Here is a 15,248-nt window from a genome sequence, read left to right as displayed (position 1 = left end):
TTAAAAACACTAGCAAGAAAGAAAAAACCACTTGTGTCCATGTCTTGGGATATATTTTGCTTAATATTATCTCATATGGTCATATGTACATAGCCTTTAACCTTCTCTGCTTGAGCTAGACATGTACTAGTCATTGCAAACAAGGAAAACCATGGGACTTATGTTTCTTAGGGCCTGCCTTACTTCACTTAATGTATTTTTTCCCTAGTCTTTCCATTTCCTAACAAATGAGGCAATGTCATTCTTTCTGGTGGAGGCATAGAATTCCATTGTATATCCATTCATCTACTGAGGAGCATCGGTGTTGGTTCCGTATCTTAGCTATGGTAAATAATGCTGCAATAAACATGATTGTGCTGGTAGCCTTGATATGACCTCGCTTGATTGTTTGGGTAAATGCCGAAAAGTAGGATTGCTGAGCCTTTTGATGAACCTCCATACTGCTTTCCACAGGGGCTGAACAAGTTTACACTCCCACCAACAATGCAGTACGGTTCTGTTTTGGCCACATCTCCTCCAGTACCTGTTATTACTAGATTTCATGATTATAGCCTTTCTAACGGGGGTAAGTGTAATCTCAACGTTGTCTTGAGCATTTCTTCATATGTCTATTGGTCATTCTCATTTCCTCTTCAGAGAAGTCTCTCTTTAAGTCTTTAGCCCATTTATTAATCAAGCATTTGTTTTTTTGAGGATTTGTTGTTGGATTTAGTTTTTTGAGTTCTAAGTTTGTTTTAGATATGAGATCCTTGTCCATTGTATGGCTACTGAAAATCCTCTCCCAATCCGTGGGCTTTCTATTGATCTTGCTAGCTATGTCCTTTGCCATGCAGAAGTTCTGCAACTTCATGCAATCCTATTTGTCCAACCTTTCTTTGATTTGTTGTGCTTCTGGGTCTCTATTAAGAAAATCTGGACCCGTGCCAAGGTGACCTAGGGTTTCTCTTATTCCATCCTGTAATGTTTTCAGAGTGTCTGCTTTGACTCCAAGGTCTTTGATCCATTTGGAGTTGATTATGGTGAAGAGTGATATATACAGATCTAGTTTTAGTTTTCTACAAGTGTTTAACCAATTTTGCCTGGAAAATTTACTGAAAAGGCTGTTTTTCTTCCATTCTATTTCTTTAGCTCCCTTGTCAAAGATTACATGGCTATAGGTCTGTGGGTTCATTTCTGGGTCTTCAGTAGTATTCCATTGGTCCTCAGGTCTGTTGTTACGGCAGTACCAAGCTGTTTTGATTACTATGGCTTTGTAATACAGTTTGAAATTTGGAATTGATATTCCTCCAGCACTGTTATTTCTATTAAGGACTGTTTTTGCTATTTGGGGTCTTTTATTGTTCCATATGAATTTTTAGATTGTTTCTTCTACTTCATTGAAGAATGAGGTTGGGATATTGATAGGTATTGCATTGAATTTGTAGATAGCCGTTGGCAGTATTGCCATTTTCACGATGTTAATCCTCCCAACCTAGGAGCATGGGAGCTTTGTCCACTTGCTTAGTTCTGCTTTAATTTCCTTTTTCAGGTTTTTAAAGTTTTTGTCATAGAGATCCTTCACCACTTTTGTTAACTCCTAAGTATTTTATTTTTTGTGGGGCTATTACAAAAGGGATTGCTTTCCTAATTTCAGCTGTGCTCTTCTCATTATTGGCACTGATTTCTGAGGGTTAATATTATACCCTGCTACTTTGCCAAAGTTTCCGATCAGCTCAAGTAACTTGGGAGTGAACTCCATGGGTTCTTTAAATACAAGATCATGTCATCTGCAAAGAGGGAGAGTTTTACTTCATCTATCCCTATTTGGATCCCCTTTCTGTCTGCATCTTGTCTTGTTGCCCTAGATAGGCATTCTAATACTAGGTTAAAGAGGCTGGAGAGAGTGGATATCCTTGTCTTGCTCATGAATTTAGAGGAAATGGCTTTAACTTTTCACCATTGAGTATAATGCTGGCTGTAGGTTTGTCAAATATAGCCTTTTATATTGAAGAATGTTCAATGGATTCCTAGTTTTTTCATAGCTTCTATCATAAAGGGGTATTGGATCTTGTCAAATGATTTTTCTCTATCTATTGAGATAATCATGTGGTTCTTATCCTTGCTCTTGTTGATGTGATGAATTATATGGTATTGCGTATATTGAACCAGCTTTGCATCCCTGAAATGAATCCTGTTTTATCATGTTATATGATTTTTGTGATAAGTTGTTGAAGTCAATTGGCCAAGATTTTGTTGAGAAGTTTTGTATCGATATTCATCAAAGAAATGGGCCTATAGTTCTCTTTCTTTGATGAGTCCCTGCCTGGTTTTGGGATGAGTTATGCTGGCTTCATAAAAAAGTGTGGTACCGAGTTCAAGACTCATGACCGACAAAAAAAAAAAAAAGGTATAGTGAAGTGTGGTAGTGAATTTTTGCTTTCAATGTCATTGAAGAATTGGAGGAGTATTGGTGTGAGTTCTTCTTTGGATGCCTTGTAGAATTCAGCTGTAAATCTATCCAGTCCTGAGCTTTTCTTGGGTGGGAGGTCTTTTATTGCTGCTTCTATTTCGATGTTCGATATGGGCCTTTAAAGTTGGTTTAAATCATCTTTGCTTAGTTTGGGCATGTCAATATTTGCTAGAAATTTGCCCATATCTTTTAGATTCTCAAATTGATTATCATAAAGGTTTGAGAAGTATCCCCTTATTATATTCTGAATCTTGGCTGTTTCTGCAGTGATGTTTCCATTCTCATCTATGAGTTTTTTTATTTTTCTCCTAAGATTTTCTAAGGGTCTGTCAATTTTATTAATTTATTCAAAGAATCATCTCTGTTTTGTTCTTTCTATAGTTTTTTTGGACTCTAATTCATTTAATTCGGATTTAATTCTAATTATTTGTTTCCATCTACTGGATTGGTGTTTAGCTTGTTTTTCTTTTTCAAGGAGCTTTAGATGCCTCATTAAATTGTTAGTTGTTAAGTCTAGTTGATCTATGCAGGTGTTAAGATCTGAGGTTTCTCTGCTGAGTTTTTGCTGGGTTGATTTATCTAGTGGGGATAGTAGTGTAGTAAGTCCCCAACAATTAATGTCTTTGGATCAAGGTGAGATGTGAGGCAAAGTATTGTTTCTTGGGTAAATTTGGATGCTCCATTATTTGGTGAGTAGATATTTAGAACTGTAATATCCTCCTGAAGAAGAGATCTCTTAATTAGTATGTAGTAACCTTCTTTATCAGTTCTCATTGATTTTAACTTGAAGTCTATTTTATCAGCTATTAGGATTGCAACTCCCGCCTGTTTATGGGGGACTTTTGCTTGATAGATTTTATTCTATTTTCAGAATGTTTATTTTTGTGGGCAAGGTTTGTCTGTTGAAGACAGCAGATCGAATGATCTTGCCTTTTGATCCAACTGGACAATCTATGTCGCTTAATTGGAGAGTTAAGATCATTAATATTGAGGATTAGGACTGAGAGGTGTTTGTCTGTCCCTACCTTTTTATCCATTTTTTGGGGGGAGAAAACTGGGCCTTAGCTGTTCTTGTTGTGATTACATATTTCTCTGTTTGTGGACTGCTTCACTGCCTATATTCTGTTCTTGTTGGTTTTCTATATGTAGAACATCTTTGAGGATTTTTTGTAGAGCTGGTTTAGCAGCAATTTATTAATTCAGATTTTCCTTGCTGTGGAAGATTTTTATTTGTCCTTCTGCTATGAATGAAAGCTTAGCTGGGTAGATTATTCTTGGTTGGTAGTTATTTGAGTTTAGGGTGGGACATATATCTTTCCAGGCCATCCTTGCTTTTATAGTGTCTGCTGAGAAGTCTGAGGTAATTCTGATTGGGTTACATTTATATGTGATTGTTCTCTTCTCCCTGGAAGCTTTATGAATTCTTGCCTTAGTGGCTATTGATCCTGTATGGATTGTAATGTGGCGGTGGGATGACCTGTTCTGGTCTGGTCTATTTGGGGTTCTAAAAGCTTTTCGTATCTGGATGGGCTTGTACTTTTGTATATTTGGGAATTTCTCTGCTAAGATTCTACTGAATATATTTCTTAATCCATTGGCTTTCCTTTCCAGGCCCTCTTGTATACCTATAATTCTCAAATTAGGCTTTCTGAATACATCCTGTATTTCCTGCAGTGATCTGTCATGCTTCTTAGTTTTGTTATGAATAATTGTGTGCTCTTTCACTATGAAGACTAAACTGTCTTCAGCCTCTGATGTTCTCTCTTCGACCTCCTCCATTCTACTTTCAATATTTTTTACTTTGGTGTTTATCACTTTTCCTTAATGATGGCCAGCTCTTTATTAAAATTTTCTTTTAAGTCTTGAATATATTGCCTTACCTACTGGAGTTGGTTTTCGGACTTCTCTTTCCACTCCTTTATCTGTGTTCCTATCTTCTTATTAGATTCTTTCTCCCTCTGCTGGAGTTCCTTTAGCTTTTATTTGTGAAGTCATCTATTAGCTTCTAGTTGGCTTCATCCCGTCCTCTGACAGCCCTATGCAGGGCATCCAATTTTTCATTCAGCTGGTTTACCAGCCATGCTTTTAATCTATCTTGAGCATCATCCTCTAGGTCATTCTGGGACTGCTCTGTAGCTTTTTTATGTGAAGATGGTGTTGGGGTTTGTTGATTGGCCATATTTCTTGTATTTTCGCTGTTAGTTCTACCCATTTGGAAACAAGAACCACACTTGTACAACAGTAGGACGGTCTTTTAGGACCAGAGCCAATCTGGTATCGTGTAGATGTATAGATCTTAGGGTTTCAGAATTACAGGTAGGTGTTTTCCTATTTAGCTCTCTTTTTCTTTTTCTTGGAGAGGGATATTGTGGCTTCAGGGTTGAGATTACGTATAGTTGTAACTTTTGAGACAATCTGGGTTTGCCTGATAGGTAGTCTGCTCCTTAGAGTTAACACGATGTGCCTCTTGTACTCAAAATAGTCAAATGGAACCAATTTTGTAGTCAAATATAGAACTAGCTGTAAGTTGGGTCAGATACAAACTTTTAGGGATCAATGGGCTAGAGCAGACGGAGAAGTGAAGGGTTAGGATTGGAGAGATATGAGTTTAATTTCAGAAGAGAACTTGGGCATAATGATGGTAGAGGGGTAAGAACAGCTTAGGGGAGGGGTATATGTAGGAGGAGAATACAGACCTTGTTACCGAGTGTAAGAGGTGGAATAGAATTTGAAGATAGGTTATGTAGGGAGTAGCTTAGAGATCTAGGTGAAGATAAGAAAAAGAAGTTATATGTAAGTGTATTTTGGAGACTTGCTGAAATTAGAAAAAGATTGTTCAGATATTATTCAAAAGTCGCTTAATCTGTTAACTCCTGTAATTATTGTTTACACACATAGAAGGAGGCCTTACTTTGTGTACAGAACTAGACAGAGTAGCTCTGATGGAGTAGTAGTAAATGTGGAGAGAAAGGAGAAGGGGAGAGTGAGAGAAAAAGAAAGAAGAAAAAGACTTACAAATTAGGAAATAATAATGAAAAATAGAAACTAAGTGGAATAGCAAATCCTAAATCACAATACACATAAATAACACATAGAAATAAAAACAAACAACAAACGATCAGACATAAAAACTAACAACAAAACAAAAACAATAAAAAACTAAAGAATGTGTTTTTCAGGTGCTTTGGGGGAGCTTTAGTCTCCCCATAGTCCTCAGAGCCGATTCCTGATAGAACCTTGTATGCCTTGCAGTAGTCCACTTTCCTTGTGGCTTGGTTGGGAGCAGATGGCCTTTTGATGGGGGAGGGTGCCTGCTATCTATAGTCCCAATCTCAGGCCTGGTGGCAGGGAGTTTTGGGGGTTTCAGGTTTGTAGACTGCTATCCTAGGCCTGGAACTGTGTTCCCAGGCTTTCCCAGGTAGCCACAGGAGCCTTAGGAACAGAGCTTATGTCCATGTTCTGTTCTGTTGTGATCCCTCCCTTTTGGAAGGGGACTTGGGTCAGAGGGCTTTGGGATCCCGCAAGGAATTGCCACCCCCAGGAAGTGGACCCAGTTGGGTTACTCACAATGTCTGTAGCTGGTGGTGAGCTGGACCACAGAGCCCGTGCTGTGATGGGTAAGATGGAATTGGCAGGTTCTCAGACAGTCAGGGTGTTGGCAGGTCCAGGTGGGGGGGTGGCTCTGCTGATGCTGAAGGGTCTCCTCTGTGGTGGCAAGGGGAGTCCTGGCACTGGGAGGACCGGGTGGAAGTTGGAGTGGCAGGCTGGTGTGGACTGCAAGGGGACATGGTGGTCTGCAGCAGATGCAGTAGGAGGTGGCAGGCAGCAGCAGGCAGCCTTGGGGGTGGCTCCCTGAGGCTGCTAGGTGTGTCAGCGGAGATGCCTGCAGCAGCTTGGTGATGCACTGGCTGTGAGAGCCTGGGGTCTGCACCCAGGGAGGGAGCAGGTCCCAGCAGAGTGCCCATTTGGCGGGGCGGTCAGCCCTTAAAGCATAAAGGGATGGATTGGCTGTGGCTGTGATGACCTGGGGGCCTTTTGCTGGGTTGGTGGGGGCTCACGAGGATCCCACCAGCACTGCAGGCATGGGCTGACTTTGGGGGCTTACCCGGTGGTGCCAATTTCTGGCAACTGTAATGGCAGGATTGCTGGATTCGCTCCTTCCCTGTATCTGCCCTGGGGGGAACAGGTTGGGGTGGGGGCCATTGGCAGACTTGGAGGTCTTCACCAGATTCCCTCCTCACTTTCCGTGGGTCTAGCGTTAAAAGCTTTCTTCAGTTTTTGGGTTCTCCTCTGTTTAAAGTCTGCAGAAACTCACAGCGCAGCGTGGCGCGGAGCCCTGTGGTGCAGCAGCTCACTGTTTCTCTTTTCCCTTTCCTTATTTGCCTGTTAGGATAGTCCTCTTGTAGTAGAAAAAGTCTTTAGGTATTTAGATTTTGATTGGAGTGTATCTCTTGAAGTAAAGTGTGGCTGTCCCCTAGATCTTCTTTTGGTCAGAGACAGGTAGTGGGGCTACCTGTGAGAGAGCCACCATCTTCCCTTCCATGTTCATTGATAGGTAGAATCAATATTGTGAAAATGGCCATACCACCAAAAATGATATACAAATTCAATGCAATATTCATCAAAATCCAATTGATGTTGGGATTTTTTTTGCCAGTCTTGGGGCTTTCATCCAGGGCTTGGGCACTGTGCCTGAGCGTCTTTTCCTCAATGCTAGCACTCTACCACTTGATCCATAGCACCACTTCTGTTTTGTTGGTTTTTTGTTTATGTGGTACTGAGGAATCCCAGGGCTTCATGCATGCAAGTCAAACACTCTACCACTAAGCCACATTCCCAGCCCTGATGTTGACATTTTGAGAGAACAATCCAAAAATTCATATGAACAACAAAAGACCTAGAATAGCAAAAGTAATTCTAGGCAAAAAAAAAAAAGTAATGTAGGTGGTATCACAACACCAGACTTCAAACTACAGAGCCATAGGAACAAAATATCTTGGTATCCTGCTATTTTCTACTTTTTTTTTACAAGACTTTAAGACCACTGGGAGTACCAGCTACAGCAATCAGCATGTATGTAGGTTTGTGTGTGTGTGTGTGTATTTTATTCACACACATATACACACTCTGGCATCCATGAGACATCTAATTTAGTTTAAGTGGAAGCATATACAAACATGCATTTACAAACATGAGTGAGCAGGAAGCATCTCCACGCTATGTCTTATCTTAGTAGGTATAAACATCATGGGAATGATGGATTGAGGGAGGAGACCTTGGAGCAAACGGCATTAGGCTGGGATGTTTTCTTACCTCTGGAATCCATAGAGCACAACTGACATGAGCCCATTTACTCCCACTCCTGGTAGATTTCAAGGCTCCACCTTTCTTTGGACACAATAGACACTTTGGACGAATACCCAGAACACAGGAACTACACAGCCAGTTGTCTGGTGGGATCTTGGGGATACCATAGCAGGCCTGGAGACATAAGAAGGAGAGAGAGAGAAGAGTCGACATCTACACATACATCTGCTCTGATGCAGAAAACAGCACCCTTCACTATTGTGAGAGAGGCAAATTAAGCCCAAAAAGCTTCTTTCCAGGATTCGTTTAAAAGCAGTCAAAAAAACAATTTTCAGTATCTCAAAGATTAGCATATCTGTTCCTAAGAACTGTCTTTAAAGACAATAGAGTAAGATTAGGAAGGGGTACTCTCAGCAGCTAGCTCAACAGTCATCTGAGATACAGATCTTTTTAGTTGGCTTGTATTCTAAACTTTCTACCATGTTTATACATTATAATTAGCAAGCTAAACACTTATTAAGCAACTTCTACATGTCTTGCATGGTCGTGATCAAGAAAAAAAGTATTAAGAAATAAACTTCTGAGAAGCAAATAAGCTAATATCTTAAAGGGCTTAATAGTGCTCAGTGCATAAACATCATGCAGCAAATTGTAGTTTTTACTTCAGTTGAAGAAAAGGGGAATTGGATTGAATCTTGAATAGAATATTATACTAATTGCAATAATTTATGAATTCTGGAAGCTCCTCAAAATTCTTTATGGAATCAAACTGGAGAAATAAAAAAATAATGAGATAGGAGATTACAGTTTGGAAAATGTGCCAGTGTTATTCCTCTTGGTAGGAAAATGCTCTACCACTTAAACCATGCCCATCAACTAGTCCTTTCGACTTCTATTTCCCTATGTCCAATTTTACCCATCTTTCCTTCCTTACTGTTCTACTATATTTGGGACAAAACCTAAAAGACAGTTGGCTCTCTCTGTGATCTAGCAAATCTTCCATCGCCAACTGATTCAACATAGCAGCTTCAGAACTTCTGTAGGCCCTAGAAGATTCACCCCCCCCCCATCAGATACAAGTTAGAATAGTTACTATTATATCTATCCACCCCTGCCCCTCCTGCAACCTACTGTTTCCAAACTCCTTTCCATATCTAGCCATGTTCCCTTCAGATCATCCAGATGAAACTTTTGGATTAGAATACCACTTACCTTCATCCAGTGGCCGGGTGTTTGCTATTCTTCCCTCTAGAGTGGTCCAGAGATTCTGACCTTACTTTCTACCATCTATCTCCACCACTACCATACTGTTTCACCTAAGTTCTCATCACACCATGTTCGGGTTATTTCTAAAGTCTTTTCCTCCACTTTCACACCTTCTGTCTTTCCTATATTAAAATGCAAGATTTCATATTCTTGAACAGCATCAAAACCCTTCAGGGATTTCTTCTGCTCTCATCTACCTCTTCCCCCATCCATAGTAGTACTGGCTATGTCCCTCAACCTGTTTTGTAAGGCAAACACTAAGATTTGTTTTTATATCTTAAAGGGTGGTAAAAAGAAAAAAAATCTATGTAACAGAAGCTGAAATATTTCTGACCCTTTAAGGTTTGCTGACTTCTGACCTAAACCCACATGTCCTAACATTGTGCTATTGGTTCCCATTCCCCAGCCCACCCAAACTTAGACAAGTAGGCCTCTTCCTCTGTAATTGGCCATTTAAATTCTCATGTCTGTGTGTCTGTCTAGGTAGTTTCCCTGTGCTACCTGGTCAACTCTGTGTAGTCAAACCTTTGTCATCCTTCTACAGCTAGCTTAAACTCAAGAAAACTGCATAGGCATACATTTTACATGTAATTTCAGGGCGTTAATAAACTCAGTGTCAAGTGTTATATTTATAAACCATGAGCACATACTTTCATGCAAATATAACTCCACTTTTAATCTAACTGTGCAATATTTTGGCTAAGTAGAAAATGGGTATGAAAGAGACCTGGATGGTCTTAACTTTCACATTTTTTGCCAGGCCTGGGGCCTGGGCACTGTCCCTGAGCTTCTTTTGCTCAAGGCTACCATTTCAGCCAGAATGCCATTTCTGGCTTTTTCTGTTTAAGTGGTACTGAGGAATCAAAACCAGGGTTTCATTCATGCTAAATAAGTACTCTACCACTAAGCCACATTCCCATCCCTCAAATTTTTTTTTAAAGAAAAAACAATTTAGTGGAATATTAAAATCTCAAAGTACTGGTATACTTCTAAAGTACTGACTGTGAGAGTATCTTTGTTAATGAGGAACAAACATTGCACCAGATATGGTAAGGAAGAAAAATTTGTTCAATAATTTCAGATGGCAATATGCCCCTTTTCTATTAGGGAGTAAACGAGATCTTCCAAATTGTTTGATGATACTGTGGTTTCTCTTCAGATGGGATAGATCTTTGGCCTTTACCAAATTGTTTTGTCACTTTTCAGTCAACAGAGGGAGTTATAACCTACGTAGCTCTTTAGAATCCAAATGAATGTACAGGGGAATAATCTGAATTTGTCTATAGTCATTATTGGATGCTTTAAAGAACAAGCATACTATTAGGGAGAATTATGCTACATTTAATTTTTTAAAACAAAAAAATCTGAAAATAATTCTTCATTACATTGTGTCCCAGATGTAATAGGGAATTGCAGAATATATAAACAACCTTTACCCTATTCCCCTCAAGCCGACTACAGATGTACAATCATTTATCTGAAACCCCTTTGAAGATAAACATTGGAAAGTTCAGAATTGATCACATTTTATCATATGCAAAAGTAACATGGTATACTACCAGTGAGATAAAGGGCAGTATAATATAATCAAACATATTAGCATTTCTCAAAAAAAATAGTATTTTAACAAAATGGGTAAGGAATATAAATGGTCTCATATTGGTTTAGTTCTGATGTTCACAAATTAGTTGTGGTATAGAACTTCAGGCAAAAATGTAGTCATTAAATGCTTTCTAATTTTGGAATTGCATGGAAGGGATTGTGAAATGTATTGAATACTTAAGTTTATAGTTAAATGGTAAAGAATTTATGCTCTCACTGAAAGTGTGTCTTAAGTGCCAATAATTGATGGAACTCATAAACTTTCAAAATTCACACTTTTAAAGGACACAGGTAAATGAAGAAATTGGTCACAGAAAATTCTGAATACTTTTGACATACAAAGGAATAAGTTAGGTAGCCCTGGAGTTGAAGTGTCAACTGCTCGTTCATTTCTTTCTCTCCTATGTTATCTAGTCATTTCAGTTTTTTTAAATAATTATTTTTCTAAATCACAAATCCTATCTTTTTGGGTTGATAGGAAAAAAGATATTCAGTAGTTTGTTAGAAGATCCTTCACATGTTTTCCCTTTGCCTTTCTCTGTCCTCAATCTTCAGGCCTTTCCTGTTCCACCTTTCCATTATGAAGTAAACAGAAGTGTCTTTGACATGATTATCCTACTCTTACTACTTGCTATCAATGTGTTCTCCTATTTGCCTGAACATATTTTGCTGGTTCGCCTGACCTCTCCTTTTGGTCATTAAGATTTGGTAGGGCTGCCACTTCCTGGGAATTTTCCTTGACCTTCATTCCCTTCTATGCATTTCTATAGTAGCATGAATTTATATCTAAAACGACCCCTTGAAGTACTATGCTAAATTGGCAATTCCTTGTAGTAGTTACACCAGACTATGATCTTCCGGGGGGGGGGGGGGGAGGCAGAGAGCATGTCTGCCTCTTCATCACTGATTGTCTTCAGCATGTAGTATAGTCCAGGTTCATGAATGATGCTGAATACCTACAGTGCTTGCTAGATAAAGTAATAATATGAACACAACACAATAGATTCACTTAAGATAAAGGTCAAGAAAAGATTTGAACTTGATCTTGGAAGATATGTAGACTTCTGACAGCTGGAGTTAGGACAATACAGTGCCAGCAATATTCATCAATACACTTGTGGGGAAAGAAAACTGAAATGAGTCTTGCAACAGTAACATTGATATTATTAGGCAATGTGATAGAAAGAATAACAGATAAATTTATATAATGTTTTCTTGCATTGTGTGTAAAACTAAGGGGTTAAGATAGTATTTTAAGCTAGGTATGGGGCTCACGCCTATAATGCTACCTAGAGGCTGAGATATAAGGATGTTGGTTCAAAGCCAGCCTGGATAGGAAAGTCCTTGAGACTCATTCCAATTAATTACCAGGAAAACAAACAAACAAACATAAGTAGCATTGTGGCTGACAAACAAACATAAGTAGCATTGTGGCTGAAAGTGTTAGAGTGCTACCTTGAGCAAAAAAGCTCGGGACAGCACCCAGGTCCTAGGTCAAGACACACACACACACACACACACACACACACACACACACACACACACACACACACACACACACACACACACACACACAGGTCAAGACACACACACACACACACACACACACACACACACACACACACACACACACACACACACACACACACACACACACACACACACACACACGACTGCCCATTAGATTTCTTCTTAAATCACAGGGTGAGGCTAGTTGCCTGACAGTAGTGCATAGGAAGAGCCTGGGTTACCAAGATAAGTAATGTAGCTTTCCAATGTGGCATGAAGTATAAACAAATCAAGGTTACTACCTATAGGAATAAACCAATAATATCACAGTGATTTTAAGGCAGAGCAGATACTCCTAGGCAGGAAGCATGGGACTCCTTGGGAAAACAAGGTAATTCCAATGGTCTGGATATGAAGTAACAAACTAAAGATTTGGGTTTAGCCAAGTGAGAAAGTTAGTAGCTAAGATATCTCAGAGATTTAAAGTATTGTTTCCAGAGGAAATACTGAAGAACAACAACCCAAAGTTTTACTTTTACCCTTAAATATACATTGCTATCCTGATATGGGTGATAGATATCATCACTGAGCTTCAGAAAGGCTGGCCATGCAGAGGTGGTGATCTCCAAACGTACTAACCTGATGCACACAGATGTTACACTTATCACAGAATACCATATCATTCCCTTCTTCACTGTCTGGAGAATGGCACACATCACAGACCACATCTTCTTCATACTCTATGTCTAGTCCTTCCATTGTCTTAATAGCATGGCTCATGCGTTTATGGCAAAGACGTTCCAGGGCTTCTATGACCTTTTCCATAAGTGTTTCAGTAACTGATTCTTGACCTGTGCAGAAATACAAACAATCAATCCATCAGTCAAGTATTATTCCCAAGTCACCTATTGTGTGCCTAGAGCAGGAAAGGGTTGGATTCATTTATTTAAAGCATTTTTTGTGCCAGTCCTGGGGCTTTAACTCAGGGCAGTGCCCTGAGCTTCTTTGCTCAAGGCCAGTTGTATTTCAGCCACAGCTACACTTCTGGCTTTTTGCTGGTTAACTAGAGATAAGAGTCTCATAAATGTTCCTGCCTGGGTTGGCTTTGAATTACAATCCTCAGAGCTCAGCTTCTGAGTAGCTAGATTATAGGCATGAGCCATTGGTGCACGGCATTTTAAACATTTTTTTAAAAAAAGAATATATTAGTTTTTATAAACAAGTGGGGTTTCATTGCAGGATTCTAAAGGCTGACACTATCTTTGCTCTCAAACAATCAGATTTCAAAGTTTTTTTTAAATAATGCTTCTCTAACATTTACCTATAACAATATTAGTGATTGACACATGAGAGGAGAAATACATTTCATTGTGTTTCTTTAAAAAAATTTTTACTGATACTTTCAATTTTCTATCTAAACCACAGCCAGTCTCCTCCTAACTCTCATATTTCAATTGTGGAAGGAAATAGTTAAGCTTTGTAATTTTGAATATTAGTTTGTGACATAAAATACATTATATACTTATTTGGATACGAATGATTCTCTGAGAAAATTGGTTTCAATAAACACATCTAATGATTATACAAGGAGATAGTCATACAAAATGTATTAAGCCAAAAAAAGCAAGATTTAGGTACTATGTGTACACAATTATACATATGAAATACTCACTTTTCAAACCTGACTCTTTTGTTGGTTTGTTGGTTGTGAGGCTTGAACTCAGGGCCTGAGTGCTGTCCTTGAGCTTTTTTGCTCAAGGCTATCACTCTACCACTTTGAGCCACAGCCCCACTTCTGATTTTCTAGTTGTTAACTAGAGATAAAGAGTCTCACGGACTTTCCTGCCCGGGCTGGCTTTGAACTGTGATCCTCAGAACTCAGCCTCCTGAGTAACTAGGATTACAAGACCCAGCTGTTATATTTCTCTTCGGATAATCTTTTATGTTATCTTTACTTTAAAAAATTGAACAGCATTCGTATTTTAAAAGCCAGGTTAGAAGCCAGGCACTGGTGGCTCACACCTGTAATCCTAACTACTCAGGAGGCTAAGATCTGAGGATCGCAGGTCAAAGCCAGCCTGGGCAGAAAAGTCCCCATGAATCTTGGAGTCAGACATGCTACTGTTGCGCCATGAGGTCACAGTCCCCATGAATCTTTTATTTCAAATTAAGCACTCAAAATCTGGAAGTGGAGCTGTGATCAAAGTGGTAGAGTCCTTGTTGGAAAAAAGCTCAGGGACAGCACCCAGGCCCTGAGTGCAAAACCTGCAACAAGAGGGAGAGAGAGGAGAGAGGGGAGAAAGAGAAGAGATGGTGAGAGGGGGGGAGAGAGGAGAAAGAGGAGAGAGGGGAGGGAGATTACAGGTGTGAGCCACCAGTGCCTGGTTTCTAACCTGGCTTTTAAAATACCAATGCTATTCAATTTTTTAAAGTTAAGATAACATAAAAGATTATGAACCCAAAGAAATTACTCAGGCCTCTGCTTCACTTTTCCAGTCAAGAAAAATTATGAGTTAAGGAGTACAGTGTTTATTTATAAGGGAACTTGTATTCAAATTCCAACTGTATCTCATATTTGTTACACAAACTTTGAAAGTTATTTATATTCTTTAGGGCTTAGTGTTCTTATCTATAAAAATATTAAATGTGATGATTTGTTGTAAGGATATCATTTTATACATTATTTAGTATGACAACTAGTATACAGTAAGAATTTAATTCAAAATTAATCTAAATCAAAAATGCTTAATAGATTTTTCAAATTTATTTTAAACTTAGTATCATGTACCCTAAGAGAAAACTGAAAAAAGGCAACATCTTTAAAAACTCTTCCAATCTTAAATGCAATGCAGTGTCTTGGATAGGATGTTGAATAAAAAAGGTCAGCAGGGAAAAAAACAGAATCTCAATAAAATCTAGAGTTTTTACTTAATGGTAAATACCTATGTGTGTGTAAGTACATGGGCACCAGTACTGGGGCTTCTGTCTAAGACCTCATGTTCTTGCTTGGATTTTTTTGTTCAAGATTGGTGTTCTACTATTTGAGCCACAGCTATTTCCACTTTTTTATGATTAATTTAATCCATGAGGTAAGAATCTCATGGATTCTCTTGCC

At 38.9% G+C, this 15,248-nt stretch overlaps 1 protein-coding gene across 2 annotated transcripts in view; it reads right to left on the bottom strand.

Annotated features, from left to right (window-relative positions):
* Nucleotides 1–15,248, bottom strand: part of LOC138840388 (protein Jade-3-like) — a 121,339-nt gene that overhangs the window by 26,386 nt on the left and 79,705 nt on the right. For both annotated transcript variants that reach the window (XM_070040572.1, XM_070040573.1), the window contains exons 8-9: nucleotides 12,773–12,984; nucleotides 7,763–7,930 (exon numbers count right to left, since the gene is read on the bottom strand). In XM_070040572.1, the coding sequence (XP_069896673.1) occupies nucleotides 7,763–7,930; nucleotides 12,773–12,984 (380 nt within the window). The remainder of the gene's footprint in view (nucleotides 1–7,762; nucleotides 7,931–12,772; nucleotides 12,985–15,248) is intronic.

This window comes from Dipodomys merriami, unplaced genomic scaffold, assembly GCF_024711535.1.
Source record: "Dipodomys merriami isolate MVZ:Mamm:240054 unplaced genomic scaffold, mDipMer1.0.p SCAF_3, whole genome shotgun sequence".
In the NCBI taxonomy this organism is placed as follows: domain Eukaryota; kingdom Metazoa; phylum Chordata; class Mammalia; order Rodentia; family Heteromyidae; genus Dipodomys; species Dipodomys merriami.
This window is presented reverse-complemented; position numbering and strand designations above follow the sequence as displayed.